Here is a 27,437-nt window from a genome sequence, read left to right as displayed (position 1 = left end):
ACGACATTCCTACAAGGAATTATGGTCATTTAAAACACCTAGGGTGACGTCACCACCCGCGACAGGTCTGCTCACTTGTCCTCAATTTTCACTTTTTTCCGTTTTTTTTTTTCGTGTATTTATTGTATTATTCTTTCTAAGATAATAATTGACGATTTGGCATTATAATACAGTGGGCGGGACTTAAACGTAGACTTACAGCCAACCAGGAACCTCTTGGCACCATTTTGCTGACGTCATTGAAAATTCCAGTCTCGGTGTGACAGGGGAATATGCTTCAATATAACGCTATTATAGCTTCTACGGCTTATTTATCTACCACAATTGATCTAATATGAAAGTTAAGACACATGTGCAACATCTGGATATCTTTATTGTAGACGTTTCGCCCACCAGTGGCTTTATCAATACAGATTCTAGGACATAATAGGAAGACAGTAGAACTATATACAAAAGATGAGGTAATCAGTCCCTCAGCCTTGGAGTTAGTGTTCACAGCATCGTGGTGGAGGAGAATCTGGAGCAAAGGCAAGAAGACTGGCGGTTTTATAGGCGTCAGTGGATAGGGACGGGCAGCAGACGAGGGCAGTCACTGGTAGGCGGGATTCCCCAGTGTCTTACCTGGAGAGAGTTTCGGGGGTCAACGCCCCCGCGGCCCGGTCTGTGACCAGGCCTCCTGGTGGATCAGCGCCTGATCAACCAGGCTGTTGCTGCTGGCTGCACGCAAACCAACGTACGAGCCACAGCCCGGCTGATCAGGAACTGACTTTAGGTGCTTGTCCAGTGCCAGCTTGAAGACTGCCAGGGGTCTGTTGGTAATCCCCCTTATGTGTGCTGGGAGGCAGTTGAACAGTCTCGGGCCCCTGACACTTATTGTATGGTCTCTTAACGTGCTAGTGACACCCCTGCTTTTCATTGGGGGGATGGTGCATCGTCTGCCAAGTCTTTTGCTTTCGTAGTGAGTGATTTTCGTGTGTAAGTTCGGTACTAGTCCCTCTAGGATTTTCCAGGTGTATATAATCATGTATCTCTCCCTCCTGCGTTCCAGGGAATACAGGTTTAGAAACCTCAAGCGCTCCCAGTAATTGAGGTGTTTTATCTCCGTTATGCGCGCCGTGAAAGTTCTCTGTACATTTTCTAGGTCGGCAATTTCACCTGCCTTGAAAGGTGCTGTTAGAGTGCAGCAATATTCCAGCCTAGATAGAACAAGTGACCTGAAGAGTGTCATCATGGGCTTGGCATCCCTAGTTTTGAAGGTTCTCATTATCCATCCTGTCGTTTTTCTAGCAGATGCGATTGATACAATGTTATGGTCCTTGAAGGTGAGATCCTCCGACATGATCACTCCCAGGTCTTTGACGTTGGTGTTTCGCTCTGTTTTGTGGCCAGAATTTGTTTTGTACTCTGATGAACATTTAATTTCCTCGTGTTTACCATATCTGAGTAATTGAAATTTCTCATCGTTGAACTTCATATTGTTTTCTGCAGCCCACTGAAAGATTTGGTTGATGTCCGCCTGGAGCCTTGCAGTGTCTGCAATGGAAGACACTGTCATGCAGATTCGGGTGTCATCTGCAAAGGAAGACACGGTGCTGTGGCTGACATCCATGTCTATCTCGGATATGAGGATGAGGAACAAGATGGGAGCTAGTACTGTGCCTTGTGGAACAGAGCTTTTCACCGTAGCTGCCTCGGACTTTACTCTGTTGACGACTACTCTCTGTGTTCTGTTAGTGAGGAAATTATAGAGCCATCGACCGACTTTTCCCGTTATTCCTTTAGCACGCATTTTGTGCGCTATTACGCCATGGTCACACTTGTCGAAGGCTTTTGCAAAGTCTGTATATATTACATCTGCATTCTTTTTGTCTTCTAGTGCATCTAGGACCTTGTCGTAGTGATCCAATAGTTGAGACAGACAGGAGCGACCTGTTCTAAACCCATGTTGCCCTGGGTTGTGTAACTGATGGGTTTCTAGATGGGTAGTGATCTTGCTTCTTAGGACCCTTTCAAAGATTTTTATGATATGGGATGTTAGTGCTATCGGTCTGTAGTTCTTTGCTGTTGCTTTACTGCCACCTTTGTGGAGTGGGGTTATGTCTGTTGTTTTTAGTAACTGTGGGACGACCCCCGTGTCCATGCTCCCTCTCCATAGGATGGAAAAGGCTCGTGATAGGGGCTTCTTGCAGTTCTCGATGAACACGGAGTTCCATGAGTCTGGCCCTGGGGCAGAGTGCATGGGTCACATCCTGGGCGTAGTGGACTGGTGTGGGTCACATCCTGGGTGTTAGTGGACTGGTGTGGGTCACATCCTGGGCGTAGTGGACTGGTGTGGGTCACATCCTGGGTGTTAGTGGACTGGTGTGGGTCACATCCTGGGCGTAGTGGACTGGTGTGGGTCACATCCTGGGTGCTAGTGGACTGGTGTGGGTCACATCCTGGGTGTTAGTGGACTGGTGTGGGTCACATCCTGGGTGTTAGTGGACTGGTGTGGGTCACATCCTGGGTGTTAGTGGACTGGTGTGGGTCACATCCTGGGTGTTAGTGGGCTGGTGTGGGTCACATCCATGGTGTTAGTGGACTGGTGTGGGTCATATCCTGGGTGTTAGTGGACTGGTGTGGGTCACATCCTGGGTGTTAGTGGACTGGTGTGGGTCACATCCTGGGTGTTAGTGGACTGGTGTGGGTGGCATCCTGGGTGTTAGTGGACTGGTGTGGGTGGCATCCTGGGTGTTAGTGGACTGGTGTGGGTCACATCCTGGGTGTTAGTGGACTGGTGTGGGTGGCATCCTGGGAGTTAGTGGACTGGTGTGGGTGGCATCCTGGGAGTTAGTGGACTGGTGTGGGTGGCATCCTGGGAGTTAGTGGACTGGTGTGGGTCACATCCTGGGAGTTAGTGGACTGGTGTGGGTCACATCCTGGGACAAAACTGACCTAATTTGCGGGAAATGCTCAACATAACGAGTGACTTTCTATATAGTAGTATGTTATTGATATCAACTATGATCTGTATACCTGTACATGTACTGGTAGTAAATAAAGATATGATTATTATTATTACCTGAATAAACTTACTTACATATCCTGGGTTATTAACCTTAATATAAGAACAGGGAGCTGTATGATAAATAGTTCAGTCTTTATTATCCTTTTATATGGATAACTTTATCATCATGTGGTATATGTGCTTTAGAGTATAGAATATTTTAAAGTATGCCTCTGAGAATAAACTATAAACCCAGTATTACATAAATAATAAAAATTATTTTCATCTCAGCAGACAACATTACCACACACTCCCTTTTATATCTCCATACCAAAATAATATTTTAAAGAATTCGGTTATTTGGCTATAATTTTTAATTTTCTTGTATGTGATCGATGGTAAATAATTTTTTTTATTGTTTAGATGGTTTTTGTGGGTTGGTTTTATTAGAAAGTATAAATACTGGGTAAAATAGTTTTGTAGTGTAGTGTTGGTGCCGGTGGTGTGAGGGAGAGACGTCCATCTTGGTGTGTTAGTGAAGACGGTACCATGGCTCTCCTCTCGGCACGTCTAGCTGCCTCCCTCGCTAAGAACCTGCCCAGGACCTCCTCTCAGGTAACTTGCTACCTGTCACTGCCTCTCCTCCACTCAAGGAAGTAGAGATAAAGGGTGTAATAGAGGAAATATGGTGGGAATTGTGATGACCGGCCCGGCCTACCTCCCGCCCATCAGCTGATCACCTGACGTAGGCCTATTATTGAATAATGCCTACTGATATATCTCTTGGGATGAGCCTATTGACTGTGTACACTGGTGCAGCTGGTGGTAGTGATGTGTGAGGTCGTTTAATACAGTTGTCATAGACCGGCTGCCACCAGTTACGGTGCAGCTCCTGGGCTCTTCATCCAGGGAATTGAAGCTACTCTCATACCTCGTATCATATATGATTCTCTTACTCTCCCCAAGCGTTGTATGACCCCCTACGGGTTTACAGTTTCCCCTATCAAAATATCTACCCCATCAGCTGACCACAGCTAAGCTAGGCCTACTGACTTAGGCCTAGCTAGTTTTTTGAAACTTTTACAATGGCATTTTATAGTAAATCATATAAAATTAAACCAAAGACAACTCAGAGAGTAAAGATAAATAAGGAAATAAGCCACTTGGGCCATTTTGGGTTTTCTCAAGTAATTTACTCTTATTAAACTATGAAAAATAACCAGAGTGAAAAGTCAAAATTCAAAGTGGTTTTTGTGATTTATCATGAAAGACCTTGGAATTTCGCTATTTTTTTTCGCTGGTTATTTTGCATATAGTGATATCACTACTGTGATCTTATTGCATAAATTTAACTATGATAATTATACTTGGGTGTACCTGTACTTAAATAAACTAGCAAGATTTAGGCAGTTTTATTTAGGTATAGGTACACCTAAGAACAATTCATAGTTTATTATACAAGTAAATTACCTAAGATAACCAAAAAAAAGTCAGTGACTTATTTCCAATGGGTCCAGTAATTATTTTTTTTTTTTTTTACACTGGTCTTAAAAGTTCACACAGGTACATAAAATTACATTATATACAGTATTACCACTATGGAAGTGCTCTTGATCCAGGGAACTTTACTTACTTTTTTGTTAAACTGGACCTTAATGCTTTTCATTCCCAGGAGCTGTTTGGCCCCCTGTGGGTTGAGCACTTAACTCTCGATTAGAATAAAATATTGTAAACGGGACCTATTGGGGTCTGTGCCTAAACTTTCATTCATCACTAAGGTCCCTAAATTAAAACATCACTCAACATTATTGGGTTATTCTTGGCATAATCTACAGTGTAGATTGTGCCCAAAGCACCTGTGTGCCCTCAAAACGATCCAGATTTTGTGCCTTCAAAACCTCGAATACCCAGAGGATAAATAGAAGCTTACCATATACATATAAATATACATATAAATATACATATAAATATACATATAAATATACATATAAATATACATATAAATATACATATAAATATACCATATACATATAAATAGAAGCTTACCATATACATATAAATAGAAGCTTACCATATACATAGAACCATATTACTGAGGAGAGGAACTTAAGAAATCAAAGAAATAAAAGAAGCCAAGAGAGATTACGAAATTAGTTGCAAAGGAATTTAAGACCAACATAGGTCAGTTTACTGTTTGACAAAGAAATGTGTATAAACTTTTAACACTTCTGTTCTTGTTTGGGAAGATACTTGTGAAATTGTAAATCTGTAAAATTATGTAGGTCAGGACAAAAGTAAGTTATATATAATCAGGCAGGAGAGATACATGATTATATACACCTGGAAAATCCTAGAGGGACTAGTACCGAACTTGCACACGAAAATCACTCGCAACGAAAGCAAAAGACTCGGCAGACGATGCAACATCCCCCCAATGAAAAGCAGGGGTGTCACTAGTACGTTAAGAGATCATACAATAAGTGTCAGGGGCCCGAGACTGTTCAACTGCCTCCCAGCATACATAAGGGGGATTACCAACAGACCCCTGGCAGTCTTCAAGCTGGCACTGGACAACCACCTAATGTCGGTACCTGACCAGCCGGGCTGTGGCTCGTTCGTTAGATTGCGTGCAGCCAGCAGTAACAGCCTGGTTGATCAGGCTCTGATCCACCAGGAGGCCTGGTCACAGACCTGGCCGCAGGGGCGTTGACCCCCGGAACTCTCTCCAGGTAAACTCCAGGTCAAGAAATGTTAGGATGAACTTAGTAATTATTGGATGTGCATCTTGCTTGCCAGTGTACACGGCTATTGAGTCAGGAGCTGTGACAAACACTGTACTGATGTATATGCCATGCTTTTTTATTTTCCTCATTTGTTTAACCCTTTCACTGTCCATTGCATAGAACAATGTCATTCAGGCCAGGGTTAACACTTTCACAAGTTTGGTGAAACCAAATAGAGCACTTTCCTCACTGAATCTTCTTTTTTCCATCTCTGCATTGAACATAATGCACCAGCAGCCATTTACAATGCAGCAGTTTTGTACTTGATTCTTATTAGTAATAATTGATATCTTCAGTTTGATTAACAAAAATTAAGGTATAAACCTTCTGTCCAGACATGCATTGGGCATACCTACTACCCAAAATACTTATCAGTGAGTAGTAAAAATCTAATGTAAATGCATATGCTGAAAGCCCCATTGTTTTGTAGTTTTGGATGTGGCCATGTTAAGTGTCTTGCCTCAAACTTTACACTGCACATTATTTTGTTACATTATTTTTTAATGTACTGTGAGTACATGCTAAATTTTTTATTAGGTTGTCATGAACCAAGGCTTCAGATTCCTTGTAATTACACTTGTTTTGTCCCCAGTGTTCTTTAAATGCTTTGTTTTCAAGATAATAGTCTAATAGTTATCGCATTTTAAATTTTTATTTTAAAATTTTCAGGTGGCCAAACTTCTGCCAGCAGCCATTGTTGTTTCAAGAAAACTCTCAACTAGCAATGTTGTTGCCACAGCGGAAGTCTCCACCATCCTGGAGGAGCGCATTCTTGGTAAGAGAAAAGTTTCTTTCTTGCTATTAATAAATCAAAACTGTGGCCCAGGTTATATTATTATTGCATCATTTTCATTATCACCAACTTTCTGACATGCTCCACAAATTATACTGTATGGAAGATATTGACATGGTTTTGCAACATCTTCAGTTGAAAGAGCCTGGGGTTTGCAATGTCATTTAACACCTTGTTCCCAGACTATTTCACAAGGGGTCAGTGGTAGGTCATTAAGATAGTATTAGTACTAAACTACTGATGAACATCTCTCAACATTTAAGACTAATCAGCATTGCTCACCAGTGGTAAACTTTTGCAGTAGTTGTCCCTGAGGGTGAGACACTTACGGTTAATTACCATAAATCCTACTTAAGCATTTATTCCAGGGCCCCAGATAAACGTTTGCATTAAAAGTTTCTGCAAACCAAAGTTGACTTGCCCTCAAGTCTAAAAACAACAATGTAGCCATTATCTATTCCTCTTGAGCCAAAATTTGTTACATTGCACATTTCAGTGAGCCTTATATGAATGGATGTTCTTTAGTTCAGTAATTTTAAAAATAATTGTTCACTTGTAGTATAAATTGTTCTACCCATTGTATCTAGAATTAGTTGACAAAATGATCTTGTACATGTAAAATGCACTAAAAGTAATCATATACAATGGCATCAAAAACTTAAAACATATTTGGGATTAGTACAGTATAAAAATATACGTATTTAGGAAAGTACAGAATAAAAAAAAAAATTGCTTCCTATTTCTAACTTCAGACTGTAAAGTACAGTAGGGCCCCGCTTTACGGAGTTTCAATTTACGGCATTCCGCTAATATGGTCATTTCAAATTATGACCAAAACTCGCTATACGGCTCCCCCCACCTGACTTTCTAATACGGTCACCGTGCCCCACCCTGTTTGTATACATTCTCTGTGAGCTCAGTAAGCACTAAGTCTCTCCATTTTGTCTGGAAACTCCAAAATTTCAAGTGTTTTTAAAAGTTATTTCATATTTTATATATACTCTGATAATTATACTTATGTATACCTGTACCTAAATAAACTTACATACAGTGTGCTGGCATGCAGGTACACATTAAAATCAGTAAGTGTCTCTTATGTCTCCAGACGTCATATTTGTAATGATAATAATAATCATCGAGTCTCATTTAAATGTCTTATATTACGTTAATATACACATTTTCATTAATCAATCCATGATATTTTTTTTTTTTTCAAAATTATATAATAAACACGATACATAACATAAAAAGATGATAAATACGCCCCACAATTGAATAGATAAACATAAATATGAGATGTGGTAGCCAGATAACTTGTACAAGTGATGGCAAGAATAACATTTTCTCTAATCTAACATAAGAGAAAATGTGTTACTGGGGGTAACTGTAGAAAATTATTCCTTTCATATGTAAGTAAGTTTATTCAGGTATACACAAATAGTTACATAGATTATCATACATAACAACACATGTGCAGAGAACCTAGGATAACCCAAAAAAGTCAGAGTGACTTATTTCCATTGCCTTCACTCAGAGCGTCATTTCTTCTCAAAATGATGCTACATGAGAATGGGAGTGTTCTTTATTTATTCTACCGTATCAATGTAGAGACAACTTGTACACAATGTAACTTGTACACAAACCAGACGTGTACACTTTGTTTACAAAACTTACCTTCACCTGGTTTGTTTACATAACTCTGCGCCTGTCCTCTCTCATGCACGTATTCTTTCTCTCTCTCATTTATTTGTTTTATCTCATTTACTTCTGACCCTACATTAAGACTACAAATATTTTAAGGTAAGTAATGAGTGGACTGTATATACATTTTATTGCTCTGGGATGCTTAAATATCATAGAATAGTATGTGGGGGTGGGTTGGCCTGGTATGGTAGCCCAGCTGACTACCATACATACCACACTTGATTTCTTAAAATAAATACTACTTGTCTCACCCTAGATTAAGACTATAAATATTTTAAGTAATGAGTGCGCTGTGTGTATTGTACTTTTTTATTGTTTTGATGCCTGGTTCTATTGCTAACTTAATATATGTTAGTGTAAACTTCTTATCTATTGTTTGTATGCATTTATAAGGGGGGAAAAAAGGGTGTTCCACTTTACGGCGGTAGCCTAGAACCTAACCTGCCATATAAGTGGGGCCCTACTGTACTTGGTCTGACTAGCTAGTATGCCTGGATGATACTGTACTGTAAAATATATTTACATTTTTCTTCGTAATTGAGTGCAATTTACTATTTTTTGCTTCTGTTGATTTTTTCAGGTGCTGCACCCAAGGTCAACCTAGAGGAGACTGGTCGTGTGCTAAGTATTGGTGATGGTATCGCTCGTGTGTATGGCCTGAAGAATATCCAGGCTGAGGAGATGGTCGAGTTCTCCTCTGGCTTGAAAGGTATGTTGACAATATTTGCTATACCTTATATTATTTGTAAACTTGTCACACTGCTGTAATTCATGTCTGATAACCTCACTTAGTGGCAGTGTCAAGAGGGGGGCTGAAACCCCCCATAATTTCCTTCAGCCCTTCCGAAACCCCTCCTGTGGTGACAATCATGAGTTAATTAACTTGTACTGAGGTATAAATCTCTGCCTATACTAGACAGGTTAATAGGCCCATTAGGTATATTAGTGCTCTAATGTCTAGACATCCAAAATTAAAGTCAATTCCATTGCTCCATTCAACCAAATTCTTAGCTATTTCACTAGTATGCCATCTGTTTTATAAATTGAGCACAAGAAACTGTCCATTCAACTACTAGTTATCCTATGAAGTGCACAGAAGTTGTCCTATGAAGTGCACAGAAGTTATTAAACTTGTCCTATGAAGTGCACAGAAGTTATTAAACTTGTCCTATGAAGTGCACAGAAGTTATTAAACTTGTCCTATGAAGTGCACAGAAGTTATTAAACTTGTCCTATGAAGTGCACAGAAGTTATTAAACTGGTCGATTTTACACAAATCTTAAATGCCAATTTTAAAATAATAAAAAATAGTGTACACATTCCTTGCACTAAAACATTTCTATTCATTAATCAGTTCCCCAGGCTTCTGCTTAATACACTTACCTTCCGTTTTGAATTCATAATTGCTAAAAATAGTATTTTTGAAGGGATTCAGGGAAACTGGTTAGCCAGACTTGAGTCCTGGAGGTGGGAAGTACAATGCCTGCACTTTAACCCATAAACTGTCCAAATGTAGATCTACGTTCACGTGCGTAGCACTCCAAACATAGATCTACTTTTTTTTTTCACGTAAAGCATGTAAATTAAAACGTAGATCTACATTCGGTGTGCTACGCATGTGAACGTAGATCTACGTTTGGACAGTTTAAGGGTTAAAGGAAGGGTTTGGGATATTGGCTGTTTGGAGTGACATCTAAACTGTCATGTCTGAGCACCTCTGCAAAGACATTGATTATGTGTGAATGATGGTGAATGGTGAGTTTTTTTTTTCTTTCTTTCTTTTTGGGGCGCCCTTCCTCGGTGTGAAACAGCCGACCTGTTAACAAAAAAAAAAAAGTATTGTCATTTGTCCCTACCCTTGTGGTAGATATTGTGATAAATTAATTGGAATAATTCATTATATGTTAGAGAATATTTATTATTGTGATGATAAAATAGCTTTCCATGTAACATACACATTTTTTCATAATTTATGAAAGGTTAGAATTATCATCATACTTAAATAGGTAGCTTGTTGCAGTATTGATAAAATGTACAAATAACTAATTTATATTTAATGCATAAATGGCAAGAGGCAAATATATATTATTTATTATTTTTTATTATCACACTGGCCGATTCTCACCAAGGCAGGGTGGCCCGAAAAAGAAAAACTTTCACCATCATTTACTCCATCACTGTCTTGCCAGAAGGGTGCTTTACACTACAGTTTTTAAACTGCAACATTAACACCCCTCCTTCAGAGTGCAGACACTGTACTTCCCATCTCCAGGACTCAAGTCCAGGCTGCCTGTTTCCCAGAGTCCCTTCATAAATGTTACCATATATGATTGGTGTTAATTGTGGATTAGAAATGTTGATTTTAGACTTACACTAGAGACCAGATTTGTTTAAAGTGTTTTTTACTTGCAGGTATGGCTCTGAACTTGGAGCCTGACAATGTGGGTGTTGTGGTGTTCGGTAACGACAAACTGATTCGTGAGGGTGATATTGTGAAACGTACTGGTGCCATTGTGGATGTTCCTGTGGGTGAAGGCATCCTAGGACGTGTAGTTGATGCCCTGGGTAACACAATTGATGGCAAGGGACCTATTGTTGGAGGAAAAAGGTAATGTGTCTCCAATAATGTAAGCAAATTTAGTTCCCAGACATAGGTATGATTTGATTAATACACAAACAATCCACACATAGGAGAAAGAAAGTTATGATAACATTAATGGTCCAAGTTTGACTGAAATGTCATAAGTTTTGTTCACCTATGTGCAGGTTATTTGTGTATTGTTACAGTCATAGTATTGTGCCTTTTTATTTATAATTGATTAACTTTCCATGCAAAATATTGAATGTAATCATCCCACACCACTTTTTTTTTTGTAATGTTTATATTTTATATACATTAGTAAACAAATGTTTTCTCCCAAAAAACTTTACTGCAGAGGACTCTGTAAGATTTTAATTTTTTTTTTCTCACGAATTAGTCGCTCATGTGGATTGGTAAAAGGTTTCAGATTCATTCTAGTGGAAAACCCGATGTTTGTACAGGGTATGGATGGTGATGCCAACAAGATGTGGAAGAAGTGCACTCGGCACACATGCTGAGTGCCCCTGGTTCAGTCCCCGGTATGGGTGGAAACGCTGGGCATGTTTCCCTACACCTGTTGCGTTAGTTCACCTAGCAGTAAGTAGGTGCATGGGTATTGGTCAGCCATTGTAGATCACATCTTGGTGGGGGGGGGGTTAGTATACCTTAGGGCTGGGCTTTGAAATGAGCTAAGGTAGGATAACAGCTCTTAGTCTGGAAAATTGATGTTAAAAAAAGATATGTAGTTATAACATCAATTAAGGAAACTTTTCACAAGTGACTTTGTCATTCCTAATACAGACATCTAAGAAAGGAGCTTGAAGGGTTGGAGACAGGTGAGGCATATCTGATTTGTAATGTGCACATGACTTCATTATCAAAACCTAAAACCAGTATTGTGGTTAATGCTCTTGTGTTCATCAGCTTTACAGGTATACCTTGCTAATACAGCACACTTTTTTTTTTTTTTAACACGTCGGCCATCTCCCACCAAGGCAGGGTGACCTAAAAAGGAAAGGAACACTTTCACCATCATTCACACACAATCACTGTCTTTGCAGAGGCACCCAGATATGACAGTTGATATGTCACTCCAAAGCAGCCAATATCCCAGACCCCTCTTCTAAAGTGCAGGCATTGTGCTTCCCACCTCCATGACTCAAGTCTGGCTAACTGGTTTCCCTGAATCCCTTCATAAAATATTACCCTGTTCACACTTCAACAGCTCATCGGATCCCAAAAATCATTCACTCCTCTCTAACATGCTCACATGTGCCTTCTACATGTCCAGGCCTCTTGCATACGAAACTTCTTTTACGCCCTCCTTACTCATTTCCTAGGATGACCCTAACCCCTCCTCCCCTCCACTACAGATTTATAAACCCTCGAACTCATCCCATTTTGCTCCATCCTCTCTAAATGACTAAACCGCCTTAACAACCGTTCTTCAGCCTTCTGAATAATACTTGTAGTAACTCCACAACTAATTTTAGTAAGGCTTTTGATAGAGTACCACATCAGAGACTGTTAATTAAAGTGGCAGCTCATGGCATTGAGGGACAAGTGCTGTCATGGTTCAAGTCATGGCTCACCAATAAGAAGCAGAGTGTGCATAAATGGGGTTAAGTCTGAGTGGGGATCTGTAACAAGTGGCATTCCACAGGGATCAGTTTTAGGTCCGTTGTTATTTATAATATATATATCAGTGACCTTGACGAGGGAATTACTAGTGATATGAGCAAATTCGCTGATGACACAGATAGGTATGATAGTCGATTCAAATGTAGATGTCATAGAACTTCAGGAGGATTTAGACAAACTCAATTCATGGCCAGAAAAGTGGCAGATGCAGTTCGATGTAGATAAATGCAAAGTTCTAAAGCTTGGGAACGTTCATAACCCTAGCACCTATCAGCTTAATAGTGTACAACTTAGCCGTACAGAATGCTAAAAGGAATTGGGGGTTATGGTAACCAGCAACTTTAAACCAAGACAGCATGCGTAATAAGGCAAATAGATTATTTGGATTTATATCAAGAAGGGTAAGCAGCAGAAATCCAATGGTTATACTACAGCTTTATACATCATGAATAAGGCCCACCTAGATTACGCAGCTCAGTTCTGCTCTCCATATTACAGAATAGATATAAATTTGTTAAAAAACATTCAGTGAAGAACGACAAAATTAATTCATAGCATTAGAAATCTTCCATATGAAGAAAGATGGAGGTCTCTTAAATTACATTCACTTGTAAGACGAAGAATGAGGGGAGACGTGATCAAAGTGTTTAAGTGAAAGATGGGTATTAACAAAGGGGATATATATAAGGTCTTGAGGATCTCTCTAAGAAAGAACCCACAATAATGGATTCAAATTAGATAAGTTTAGATTTAGGAAGGATATAGGAAAGTATTAGTTTGGAAATAGGGTAATTGATGAGTGGAACAGTCTGCCTAGTAGGGTTATTGAAGTTAAACCTTTGAGTAGTTTCAAATTTAGGTTGGATAAATACACGAGTGAGAGGGATTGGATTTGAGTGGGACTTGCACATCATAGCTTATTGTCAGGGTAGAGCTAAATTGGGTTTGGCAAATATTCTGTTAGTGGGTTGGATTTGTGAAGGACCTGCCCAGTATGGGCCAATAGGCCTACTGCAATGTTCCTCCTTTATATTCTTATAAAAGTCAATTTTTTCAGAGCTCGTGTTGGTGTGAAAGCCCCAGGTATCATTCCACGCATTTCTGTGAGAGAGCCTATGCAGACTGGTATTAAGGCTGTCGACTCCTTAGTGCCAATTGGCCGTGGACAGCGAGAGTTGATCATTGGTGATCGTCAGACTGGTAAAACTGCTATTGCTATTGACACTATTATTAACCAGAAGCGTTTCAATGATGGTGCTGAAGAGAAGAAGAAATTGTATTGTATCTATGTTGCCATTGGCCAGAAGAGGTCTACTGTTGCCCAAATTGTGAAGAGGCTCACAGATGCTGGTAAGATTTATAATATATTTACTCTGTATATCCAGGAGGGGTGGAGATGTTTGCAGTTTTTATCAAGTATTGGTGCCCCTCTGACAAGACAGTGTTTTGGGTTGCCCTACCTTGGTGGGAGACGACTGATGTGTTGATAGAATTAATAGATAAATCTAGTACCGTATATTTGGATGTTCACTGTGTAATGAAGAAGGATAACATTCACTAGTCAGTAATTTCCTAGGTGTTATTCTGATCTCGGACTGAGCCGCGGGGGCATTGACCCCCGAAACCCTCTCCAGGTATACAAAATCGGTAATCCACTGAAGCAGCCAGAACATACCAACCTATACTTTCATGGTGCTGCCATTGTACTCTGTCTCCACAACAGGAAGACAAAGAAAAATTGAATGATAGTGAATAAAGTTTATCACATTTTTAGTGTTCATGAGTTCAGAAGGAAGACCAACAATTATGAGTGCAAAGCACTTGTTAATTTTTTTAAGAGAATAGTTACCATCTTTCAACCTCGCTACTCGCATATTATGATATCTATTAATCATAATACTACACATTTTTATTATAAAATTTAAAAGTTCATTTTATGTTTAATTTTCCTGACAGTTAAAATTTTAAATGTAGGAAACCTCCATTTTTCTTTCTGAATAAAATGTCGGCTTTTTACTGTTCAAAGTCCTCTATAATTGGAACTGTTATACCAGTCCCATGGGCTATACATGTTACCTTCCATGTGGATGTTGTTTGTACAACTGAATCATTATAGTTTTCTATAAACTATGTTTGCATCTAAATAAATTTGAAGAATCCATTGGTGAAAGTACATATACAAGGTTTAACCAAAATGTGTGCTCAGACAGCATATTGTTGTCTGTTCATGTTTTAGAAATTTTGGTATAATATTCTTATTGATTGCTATTTTCTAAATATTAGGAGTAGTTGATTGTCTTGGAAAATCTGCAAATAAAACTTTTGTGAAACTAATAATTGTGGTAGGACTGACATTACTTGAGTTGTCACATTTTTGTTTTAAAATGTATTTCTAAAATTGATCTGATTACTTCAGTAGATCATTATATAATTGAGCTTTAGGTGGGCTTTGGTTTCACTCCTTCACTGGTATGGAATAGTATGCTATTTTTAAACCATGTATAGTCTGTCATTCAGGTCATTTATGTATGACAAGTTGAAGCAGTTTTTTCCTCATGGCTTGAATGCATCGTTTCCATCTGTGTCTTTAATGTTTCATCTGGTAAAGGGCCTGTTCTGTTGATTCCCCAATAGTATTGTTGCGATCGTGTATAGTTAGTATATCGCAGTTATCCAACAATGTCATTTGGCATTTTAATATTATCCGGTAGTCGTTTTTCATCCACCATTTATAGGTAGTGCAAAGGAGGAATGTGTTAAACAAAGGAATCATAAAACTGATGATAATTAGATGTTCAAGTTCCAGTGCAGTTTTTCCCAGGGACTGATAATTGATGATCTACTGTATACTACATTAAGTGGCACATGAAAATGTCTTTCTACATCATTTATGCCCAGTAGTTACTGTAAGAATTTTTTTAATGCATGACTTTTTACATACCAAAATTTTTTTATTAATGTTCTCAACAGATGCCATGAAGTACACAATTGTGGTATCTGCTACTGCCTCTGATGCTGCTCCACTTCAATACTTGGCACCCTATGCTGGTTGTGCTATGGGTGAATACTTCCGTGACAATGGCAAACATGCCCTCATCATTTATGACGACTTGTCCAAGCAGGCTGTAGCCTATCGTCAGATGTCCCTGCTGCTGCGTCGTCCACCTGGTCGTGAGGCTTACCCTGGCGACGTGTTCTATCTTCACTCTCGTCTTCTCGAACGTGCTGCCAAGATGAACGATGCACATGGTGGTGGATCTCTTACTGCCCTGCCAGTTATTGAGACTCAGGCTGGTGATGTATCTGCTTACATTCCGACCAATGTGATCTCCATCACTGATGGACAGATCTTCTTGGAGACTGAGCTCTTCTACAAGGGTATTCGCCCAGCCATTAATGTTGGTCTCTCTGTATCTCGTGTTGGTTCTGCTGCCCAGACAAAGGCAATGAAGCAGGTAAGGTTATTTCTTTTTGTAATAATACTTTTAGGAAAGCACTAAAAATTTCACCCCCCCCCCTCTGAAGGAGGGGTGTTAATGTTGCAGTTTAAAAACTGTAGTGTAAAGCACCCTTCTGGCAAGACAGTGATGGAGTGAATGATGGTGAAAGTTTTTCTTTTTCGGGCCACCCTGCCTTGGTGGGAATCGGCCAGTGTGATAATAATAAAAAAAAAAATTCTACCTTGGATTTTGAGACTTGAAAAAAGGTTAAATGGTCTTGATGCAACATTTTGGATGAAATTTGGAAAAAAAAAAATATTATAACTTACGGAAATGGGCAGGCCAAGTGCTTTATAAACGCAAGAATAAAGCATCACAGGGGGAGACCTGTATTTTCAGGCACGTAAGGCGCACGACAGAAGTATTGTAATGGCAAAACGGTAACCATATTCAAGGGCTAATGACCCTGATACTTTATGCTAAAACATAACCCAAAGCCTACCCTTGAGCATATAAGGTGCAAGCTGATTTTCCGAGACTTGGGAAAACTGGCATGCCTTATATGCAGGAAAATATGATACTTGCTCATGCTACTTAGGTCCTGCTTACACCATTACACAAAAATTGAGGAGCACTGTAGTAAGCATGTGCCAGGCTTTTAATATTAATAAACTGGAAAAAAAAAATGCTGGTTAGTTTTGACGTAAGATAGTTGGCAAGTCAAACTTATTTTTTTTTTTTTTATTATCACACTGGCCGATTCCCACCAAGGCAGGGTGGCCCGAAAAAGAAACTTTCACCATCATTCACTCCATCACTGTCTTGCCAGAAGGGTGCTTTACACTACAGTTTTTAAACTGCAACATTAACACCCCTCCTTCAGAGTGCAGACACTGTACTTCCCATCTCCAGGACTCAAGTCCGGCCTGCCGGTTTCCCTGAATCCCTTCATAAATGTTACTTTGCTCACGCTCCAACAGCACGTCAAGTATTAAAAACCATTTGTCTCCATTCACTCCTATCAAACACGCTCATGCATGCCTGCTGGAAGTCCAAGCCCCTCGCACACAAAACCTCCTTTACCCCCTCCCTCCAACCTTTCCTAGGCCGACCCCTACCCCGCCTTCCTTCCACTACAGACTGATACACTCTTGAAGTCATTCTGTTTCGCTCCATTCTCTCTACATGTCCGAACCACCTCAACAACCCTTCCTCAGCCCTCTGGACAACAGTTTTGGTAATCCCGCACCTCCTCCTAACTTCCAAACTACGAATTCTCTGCATTATATTCACACCACACATTGCCCTCAGACATGACATCTCCACTGCCTCCAGCCTTCTCCTCGCTGCAACATTCATCACCCACGCTTCACACCCATACAAGAGCGTTGGTAAAACTATACTCTCATACATTCCCCTCTTTGCCTCCAAGGACAAAGTTCTTTGTCTCCACAGACTCCTAAGTGCACCACTCACTCTTTTTCCCTCATCAATTCTATGATTCACCTCATCTTTCATAGACCCATCCGCTGACACGTCCACTCCCAAATATCTGAATACGTTCACCTCCTCCATACTCTCTCCCTCCAATCTGATATTCAATCTTTCATCACCTAATCTTTTTGTTATCCTCATAACCTTACTCTTTCCTGTATTCACCTTTAATTTTCTTCTTTTGCACACCCTACCAAATTCATCCACCAATCTCTGCAACTTCTCTTCAGAATCTCCCAAGAGCACAGTGTCATCAGCAAAGAGCAGCTGTGACAACTCCCACTTTGTGTGTGATTCTTTATCTTTTAACTCCACGCCTCTTGCCAAGACCCTCGCATTTACTTCTCTTACAACCCCATCTATAAATATATTAAACAACCACGGTGACATCACACATCCTTGTCTAAGGCCTACTTTTACTGGGAAAAAATTTCCCTCTTTCCTACATACTCTAACTTGAGCCTCACTATCCTCGTAAAAACTCTTCACTGCTTTCAGTAACCTACCACCTACACCATACACTTGCAACATCTGCCACATTGCCCCCCTATCCACCCTGTCATATGCCTTTTCCAAATCCATAAAAGCCACAAAGACCTCTTTAGACTTATCTAAATACTGTTCACTTATATGTTTCACTGTAAACACCTGGTCCACACACCCCCTACCTTTCCTAAAGCCTCCTTGTTCATCTGCTATCCTATTCTCCGTCTTACTCTTAATTCTTTCAATTATAACTCTACCATACACTTTACCAGGTACACTCAACAGACTTCTTTCTTTTCTTCTTTCAACACACCGGCCGTATCCCACCGAGGCGGGGTGGCCCAAAAGGAAAAACAAAAGTTTCTCCTTTTACATTTAGTAATATATACAGCAGAAGGGGTTACTAGCCCCTTGCTCCCGGCATTTTAGTCGCCTCTTACAACACGCATGGCTTACGGAGGAAGAATTCTGTTCCACTTCCCCATGGAGAACTCAACAGACTTATCCCCCTATAATTTTTGCACTCTCTTTTATCCCCTTTGCCTTTATACAAAGGAACTATGCATGCTCTCTGCCACTCCCTAGGTACCTTACCCTCTTCCATACATTTATTAAATAATTGCTCCAACCACTCCAAAACTATATCCCCACCTGCTTTTAACATTTCTATCTTTATCCCATCAATCCCGGCTGCCTTACCTCCTTTCATTTTACCTACTGCCTCACGAACTTCCCCCACACTCACAACTGGCTCTTCCTCATTCCTACAAGATGTTATTCCTCCTTGCCCTATACACGAAATCACAGCTTCCCTATCTTCATCAACATTTAACAATTCCTCAAAATATTCCCTCCATCTTCCCAATACCTCTAACTCTCCATTTAATAACTCTCCTCTCCTATTTTTAACTGACAAATCCATTTGTTCTCTAGGCTTTCTTAACTTGTTAATCTCACTCCAAAACTTTTTCTTATTTTCAACAAAATTTGTTGATAACATCTCACCCACTCTCTCATTTGCTCTCTTTTTACATTGCTTCACCACTCTCTTAACCTCTCTCTTTTTCTCCATATACTCTTCCCTCCTTGCATCACTTCTACTTTGTAAAAACTTCTCATATGCTAACTTTTTCTCCCTTACTACTCTCTTTACATCATCATTCCACCAATCGCTCCTCTTCCCTCCTGCACCCACTTTCCTGTAACCACAAACTTCTGCTGAACACTCTAACACTACATTTTTAATCCTACCCCATACCTCTTCGACCCCATTGCCTATGCTCTCATTAGCCCATCTATCCTCCAATAGCTGTTTATATCTTACCCTAACTGCCTCCTCTTTTAGTTTATAAACCTTCACCTCTCTCTTCCCTGATGCTTCTATTCTCCTTGTATCCCATCTACCTTTTACTCTCAGTGTAGCTACAACTAGAAAGTGATCTGATATATCTGTGGCCCCTCTATAAACATGTACATCCTGAAGTCTACTCAGCAAGTCAAACTAGTGGATATTATTAAATTTTTTGTACAAGTTTTCCTTATTTTATGCTGTACATTTGTTCCAGGTTCTTTGCATCTGTTCTAAACTTGGTAAGAACATAAAAAATTCAGCATAATAATATCTTGAGTATGCTCTGTGAACTGTGCCAATCATTCCAGCAACCGTTAATAGAATGTCACATTGTTCTGAATTTGCATAAACATTTTTACATAAACAGTATTTAAGGTGTAGTAAGGTTGTTGAGTGTGGTTTTTTGCCCTTGATGTAGCAAAGATGTAGGAATACAGTGGTACCTGGAGTTACCTGGAAAGAGTTCCAGGGGTCAATGCCCCCGCGGCCCGGTCTGTGACCAGGTACCTCGAGTTATGAAATTAATTCGTTCCAGAAGGCTGTTCGAGTGCCAATACCAAACGAATTTGTTCCCATAAGGAATAATGTAAAGTAGATTAGTCCGTTTCAGAGCCCCAAAAATACACTTAAAGCACTTCAAAAAATCTTTTTCTTTCAACACACCAGCCGTGTCCCACCGAGGCAGGGTGGCCCAAAAGGAAAAATGAAAGTTTCTCCTTTTACATTTAGTAATATATACAGGAGAAGGGGTTACTAGCCCCTTGCTCCTGGCATTTAAGTCGCCTCTTGCAACACGCATGGCTTACGGAGGAAAAATTCTGTTCCACTTCCCCATGGAGATAAGAGGAAATAAACAAGAACAAGAACTTGAAAGAAAATAGAAGAAAAGCCAGAGGGGTGTGTATATATATGCTTGTACATGTATGTACATGTATGTATGTATTGGCAGTTTGGAGGGATATGTTGTGTATCTTTATAAGTATATGCTTCTAAACTGTTGTATTCTGGGCACCTCTGCAAAAGCAGTGATAATGTGTGAGTGTGGTGAAAGTGTTGAATGATGATGAAAGTATTTTCTTTTTGGGGATTTTCTTTCTTTTTTGGGTCACCCTGCCTCGGTGGGAGACGACCGACTTGTTGAAAAAAAAAAAATGTATGTACATGTAGGTAGTAGGTTGGTAGACAGCAACCACCCAGGGAGGTACTACCGTCCTGCCAAGTGAGTGTAAAATGAAAGCCTGTAATTGTTTTACATGATGGTAGGATTGCTGGTGTCTTTTGTCTGTCTCATAAATATGCAAGATTACATGTACGTCTTGCTACTTCTACTTACACTTAGGTCACACTACACATACATGTACACGTTTATTTATACACACTCATCTGAGTTTTCTTTGATTTTATCTTAATAGTTCTTGGTCTCATTACTTTTCCTTTTATATCCATGGGGAAGTGGAATAAGAATCTTTCCTCCGTAAGCCATGCGTGTTGTAAAAGTCAACTAAAATGCCGGGAACAATGGGCTAGTAACCCCTTTTCCTGTAAAGATTACTAAAAAGAATAAGAAGAAGAAAATTGTCAAAGTGGGAAGTCTGAATGTGCGTGGATGTTGTGCAAATGATAAGAAAGAGATGATTGTGGATGTTATGAATGAGAAGAAACTGGATGTCCTGGCTTTAAGTGAAACAAAGCTGAAGGGGGTGGGAGAGTTTCAATGGAGAGGAATAAATGGGATTAGGTCAGGGGTTTCAAATAGTTAGAGCTAAAGAAGGAGTAGCAATAATGTTGAAGGATAAGCTATGGCAGGAAAAGAGGGACTACAAATGCATAAATTCAAGGATTATGTGGAGTAAAATAAAGATTGGTTGTGAAAAGTGGGTTATAGTAAGCGTGTATGTACCTGGAGAAGAGAGAAGTGTAGAGGAGAGAGAGAGAGAGATTCTGGGAAATGTTGAGTGAATGTGTGGGGAGTTTTGAATCAAGTGTGAGAGTAATGGTGGTTGGGGATTTCAATGCTAAAGTGGGTAAAAATGTTATGGAGGGAGTAGTAGGTAAATTTGGGGTGCCAGGGGTAAATGTAAATGGGGAGCCTTTAATTGAGTTATGTGTAGAAAGAAATTTGGTAATAAGTCATACATATTTTATGAAAAAGAGGATAAATAAATATACAAGGTATGATGTAGCACGTAATGAAAGTAGTTTGTTAGATTATGTATTGGTGGATAAAAGGTTGATGGGTAGGCTCCAGGATGTACATGTTTATAGAGGGGCAACTGATATATCAGATCATTATTTAGTTGTAGCTACAGTTAGAGTAAGAGGTAGATGGGAAAAGAGGAAGGTGGCAACAAGAAGTAAGACGGAGGTGAAAGTGTATTAAGTAAGGGAGGAGGAAGTTCGGCCGAGATATAAGCGACTATTGGCAGAAAGGTGGGCTAGTGCAAAGATGAGTTGTGGGGGGGTTGAAGAGGGTTGGAATAGTTTTAAAAATGCAGTATTAGAATGTAGGGCAGAAGTTTGTGGTTATAGGAGGGTGGGGGCAGGAGGAAAGAGGAGTGATTGGTGGAATGATGAAGTAAAGGGTGTGATAAAAGAGAAAAAGGTAGCTTACGAGAGGTTTTTACAAAGCAGAAGTGTTATAAGAAGAGCAGAGTATATGGAGAGTAAAAGAAAGGTGAAGAGAGTGCAAAAGGAGAGCAGATGAAAGAGTGGGAGAGGCACTGTCAAGAAATTTTAATGAAAATAAGAAAAAATTTTGGAGTGAGTTAAACAAGTTAAGAAAGCCTAGGGAAAGTATGGATTTGTCCGTTAAAAACAGAGTAGGGGAGTTAGTAGATGGGGAGAGGGAGGTATTAGGTAGATGGCGAGAATATTTTGAGGAACTTTTAAATGTTGAGGAAGAAAGGGAGGCGGTAATTTCATGCACTGGCCAGGGAGGTATACCATCTTTTAGGAGTGAAGAAGAGCAGAATGTAAGTGTGGTGGAGGTACGTGAGGCATTACGTAGAATGAAAGGGGGTAAAGCAGCTGGAACTGATGGGATCATGACAGAAATGTTAATAGCAGGGGGGATATAGTGTTGGAGTGGTTGGTACTTTTGTTTAATAAATGTATGAAAGAGGGGAAGGTACCTAGGGATTGGCGGAGAGCATGTATAGTTCCTTTATATAAAGGGAAACGGGACAAAAGAGATTGTAAAAATTATAGAGGAATAAGTTTACTGAGTATACCAGGAAAAGTATACGGTAGGGTTATAATTGAAAGAATTAGAGGTAAGACAGAATGTAGAATTGCGGATGAGCAAGGAGGCTTCAGAGTGGGTAGGGGATGTGTAGATCAAGTGTTTACATTGAAGCATATATGTGAACAGTATTTAGATAAAGGTAGGGAAGTTTTTATTGCATTTATGGATTTAGAAACGGCATATGATAGTGGATAGAGGAGCAATGTGGCAGATGTTGCAAGTATATGGAATAGGTGGTAAGTTACTAAATGCTGTAAAGAGCTTTTATGAGGATAGTGAGGCTCAGGTTAGGGTGTGTAGAAGAGAGGGAGAATACTTCCCGGTAAAAGTAGGTCTTAGACAGGGATGTGTATTGTCACCATGGTTGTTTAATATATTTATAGATAGGGTTGTAAAAGAAGTAAATGCTAGGGTGTTCGGGAGAGGGGTGGGATTAAATTATGGGGAATCAAATTCAAAATATGAATTGAGTTACTTTTTGCTGATGATACTGTGCTTAGGGAGATTCTAAAGAAAAATTGCAAAGGTTAGTGGATGAGTTTGAGAATGTGTGTAAAGGTAGAAAGTTGAAAGTGAACATAGAAAAGAGTAAGGTGATGAGGGTATCAAATGATTTAGATAAAGAAAAATTGGATATCAAATTGGAGAGGAGTATGGAAGAAGTGAATGTTTTCAGATACTTGGGAGTTGACGTGTCGGCGGATGGATTTATGAAGGATGAGGTTAATCATAGAATTGATGAGGGAAAAAAGGTGAGTGGTGCGTTGAAGTATATGTGGAGTCAAAAAACGTTATCTATGGAGGCAAAGAAGGGAATGTATGAAAGTATAGTAGTACCAACACTCTTATATGGATGTGAAGCTTGGGTGGTAAATGCAGCAGCGAGGAGACGGTTGGAGGCAGTGGAGATGTCCTGTCTAAGGGCAATGTGTGGTGTAAATATTATGCAGAAAATTCGGAGTGTGGAAATTAGGAGAAGGTGTGGAGTTAATAAAAGCATTAGTCAGAGGGCAGAAGAGGGGTTGTTGAGGTGGTTTGGTCATTTAGAGAGAATGGATCAAAGTAGAATGACATGGAAAGCATATAAATCTATAGGGGAAGGAAAGAGGGGTAGGGGTCGTCCTCGAAAGGGTTGGAAAGAGGGGGTAAAGGAGGTTTTGTGGGCGAGGGGCTTGGACTTCCAGCAAGCGTGCATGAGCGTGTTAGATAGGAGTGAATGGAGACGAATGATACTTAGGACCTGACGATCTGTTGGAATGTGAGCAGGGTAATATTTAGTGAAGGGATTCAGGGAAACCGGTTATTTTCATATAGTCGGACTTGAGTCCTGGAAATGGGAAGTACAATGCCTGCACTTTAAAGGAGTGGTTTGGGATATTGGCAGTTTGGAGGGATATGTTGTGTATCTTTATACGTATATGCTTCTAAACTGTTGTATTCTGAGCACCTCTGCAAAAGCAGTGATAATGTGTGAGTGTGGTGAAAGTGTTGAATGATGATGAAAGTATTTTCTTTTTGGGGATTTTTTCTTTTTTGGGTCACCCTGCCTCGGTGGGAGACGGCCGACTTGTTGGAAAAAAAAAAAAACACATGTATGTGTAGTGTGACCTAAGTGTAAGTAGAAGTAGCAAGACGTACCTGAAATCTTGCATGTTTATGAGACAGAAAAAAGACACCAGCAATCCTACCATCATGTAAAACAATTACAGGTTTCCATTTTACACTCGCTTGGCAGGACGGTAGTACCTCCCTGGGCGGCTGCTGTCTACCAACCTACTACCTATAACTTAGAAAAATACACTTGCATAATTGTTCGAGTTGGGAGCTGTTAGAAACTCTAGGTACCACTGTATTAGTGTTCGGTTACCTCATTTATGTAATAATTTCAACCTCTCGGAAGTATTTCTCATAGGTTGGTTCCCTACCTTTTGCTAAAAATTGGTCCTTGAGACCTCAAATATACTAGAGTTGAGTATATACAGGTAGGTATGAATGTTCTCACTCCCCATTGTTACATAATTTCATTTCATTTTCAGTAATAAATAACTGATCAGTAGTTTCTGCAAAAAAAACTAATGATATTGTACCTCAAGAAAATACATGGGGTACCGAGTTTGCAAATTATTAGGCCGGTAGGAAGATTGTTAGTTTTGGTATACATGTAAGCCCCACTTTACAGCTCTTCATTTTACAGCATTTTGCTAGAACAGCAGTTTTCAGTTATGCCCATTCTTCACCTATTAAGACTTCCTACAAAAGAAAATATATTCACCACTCGTATAAGCTAAGGATGAAAATATTTTAAGGTAAGTAATGTGTGTACTGTATGTGCATTTTTTAGGCCTAGCTGTATTTTTCACTTTATATATGCAAGTGTCAGCATGTTACCAGGCTTTTATATACACTTGAAAGTGAGAAAAGCTATGATTCACGTTACAGCAGCAGCCTGGGACATAACCTGTGTAAGTGGGGCCTTGTTGTACAGTATTGTTCTGGACGGAGGGTCGAGCCTACACCATTCCTTGTGTTAAATGACTTCATGGGTTTAGCGCTTCAGCTAAAGTATAAACACAATGTGCAGAAGAAAAATTTGAAACTGAAAGGATATTTTGTTATGGGATGGGACAATGTTAAATTTTTGCTGATACAGATACACAGTTTAGGCCAATATTAACACCAGTACCTTCAAAAGAAACTGAACACCCACCAGTACTAGAATTAATACCATCACAATTGGCTGATACTAGCTGATATTAGTTTTATGCTAATAATCAATACCATCAACATTATCTTGTACCAACATGTACCAATACTTTTCCACACTTAATTTTGTTAATCTAACACAAGTTCAGTTCAGTATTCTAGTTACTAAAACAATAAGGCACTATTTTTGTAGCCTTGCTGTAATAATGTCCCAAGATATCTTCCTGTTGTTGAAAATAGTTACAAACCTTAAGTTTTGATATGTAGCACTTAGTTATTACTTCTTTGATTCCTTGACAAAAAAAAAAAAATGGTTTGAAGCAGGAGTGAAGGTCTTGGTGTTGTAGTTAGGCTTAATGAGCAATAAAATGTACCAGTGGCCTAATTTGTTTGTATTTTTTGTTATAGATTACACATCTGTTTTACCTGTTGTATATATGATGTGTATGCAAGTACATGGGGCAGAGATAAAAGAGAGGTATATATGCTGAATTGGGGGATGTATGTACTTCACTCACTTGCTTTAAGAATACAAACCAGGACATACCTCCCTCAGTTGTTTTAACAAGATCAAACCAAAGTACTATACAGATGGGCTTTGCTTAATGGTGTTTTGCTAATAGAGAAATTTTTGGTTATACCCATTCTTCATTTATTCAGACTTCCTACAATAAAAGTATTCACCACTTGCAATAGCCTAAGGATGAAAACATTTTAAAATAAGTTGTGTGTACTGCATATGCATTTTTTAGGTCTAGCTTTATTGCTTGGTTAATATATGATAGTGTAAATGTGTTATCAGTCTTTTAAATGCATTTGAAGAGGAAAAAAGACTAGTTTTACGGAGAGTTTCACTTTACAGCATTAGCCAGGAACCTAACCCGCTGTATGAGCAGGGCCCTCCTGTTGTATTGTGCAGTGTAAGGTTAAGATTCATATATTTTGATTGCAATTCATTATGACCTTGAGCATTCCCATTCATGTGGCAACTTCTAATGTGTATTAGTGTCTTCTGACCTAATTATCTCGTCCTAAAAATTCTGCATACAGGTTGCTGGTTCAATGAAGCTGGAGTTGGCCCAGTACCGTGAAGTTGCTGCCTTTGCCCAGTTTGGCTCAGATCTTGATGCATCAACTCAGCAGTTGTTAAATCGTGGTGTGCGTCTTACTGAACTCTTGAAACAAGGACAGTATGGTAAGTTATTGGTTATGTTAATGTGTGTGTTCTTTTTTGGATTGCCTTTGGTAGATGGCCAACTTGTGAAAAAAAATACAATACTGTACACTTGAAGTACAAATGTTAATATAAGGTTTGTTTATATCAGTACCTATATCTGTTGAAGAACAGGTAAAAGACCACAACTTGACTGGCTTTGGAAATAGACAAAATCTATTGGGTCACTTAATTCAGAAAATCCAAGTCCATTGGTTACAGAATTGTCTATTATTGTTAGTCACACCAAGTCTCCCCTCAATTTGCCAACAATTGCTATTAACAACCACCTGTGGCCCCCATATTAATCTGTTAAATTGAGGGTTTACTCTATGTAATGTAAAATATTTTACACTAGCAATAAAATCGATCAATAAATTATTCTTTATTTCAGTACCCATGGCTATTGAAGAACAGGTAGCAGTCATTTACTGTGGTGTTCGTGGACTTCTTGACAAGTTGGACCCTTCAAAGATCACTAAGTTTGAGCAGGAGTTCATGTCCATGATGAAAACCAGCCACCAAGATCTCCTTAATGGTATCGCCAAGGAGGGACTGATAACACCAGAGGCTGACGCTAAGCTGAAACAGATCATTGTGGATTTCTTGGCTACTTTCCAGGCTTAAATAAATATGAATAAATGTAGTCTTAGGTCAAGTCATGGGATGCCCTTGTGTTGTCCTTGAGTGGGTCTCGAGTCAGGGCCATGAGTTGGTTTAAAATTCTAATAATATTTATATGTATGCATGCCCTAGAACTGGGTTTGCCGGGATGGAACATATTGGTATCCCAGTGTGTATATAAGCCAATGTCAACTTGGGGAGAGTGTATACAGTTTGCATGCACCTTCCTCATTTCACATTTCCATATTTTATAATTATTGTGGAGGTAACCAAAATGTATATAAAAATTGTCCCACTTCAGAAAATAAGCTATAGTGTATGAAGTCTCCTTTTGGTAGACTGTACATTGTTAGTGTCATACCGGTTCTCCATAATAAATAAAATGACGTTTTTC

General features: G+C 39.4%; 1 protein-coding gene across 1 annotated transcript; it reads left to right on the top strand.

The window, feature by feature from the left end:
* The first annotated feature begins 3,449 nt into the window (after window positions 1-3,449).
* On the top strand, window positions 3,450-27,437 carry blw (ATP synthase subunit alpha blw, mitochondrial). The gene is made up of 8 exons (XM_053798043.2): window positions 3,450-3,601; window positions 6,439-6,544; window positions 8,847-8,975; window positions 10,679-10,874; window positions 13,546-13,838; window positions 15,459-15,943; window positions 26,257-26,401; window positions 26,814-27,437. The coding sequence occupies exons 1-8, from the start codon at window positions 3,536-3,538 to the stop codon at window positions 27,044-27,046; spliced, it is 1,653 nt and encodes a 550-aa protein (XP_053654018.2). The 5' UTR covers window positions 3,450-3,535; the 3' UTR covers window positions 27,047-27,437.

This window comes from Cherax quadricarinatus, chromosome 93 (genome assembly GCF_038502225.1).
Source record: "Cherax quadricarinatus isolate ZL_2023a chromosome 93, ASM3850222v1, whole genome shotgun sequence".
NCBI lineage: Eukaryota > Metazoa > Arthropoda > Malacostraca > Decapoda > Parastacidae > Cherax > Cherax quadricarinatus.
The sequence above is the reverse complement of the archived record's forward strand: the minus strand, read 5'-3'. Positions and strand labels throughout refer to the sequence as shown.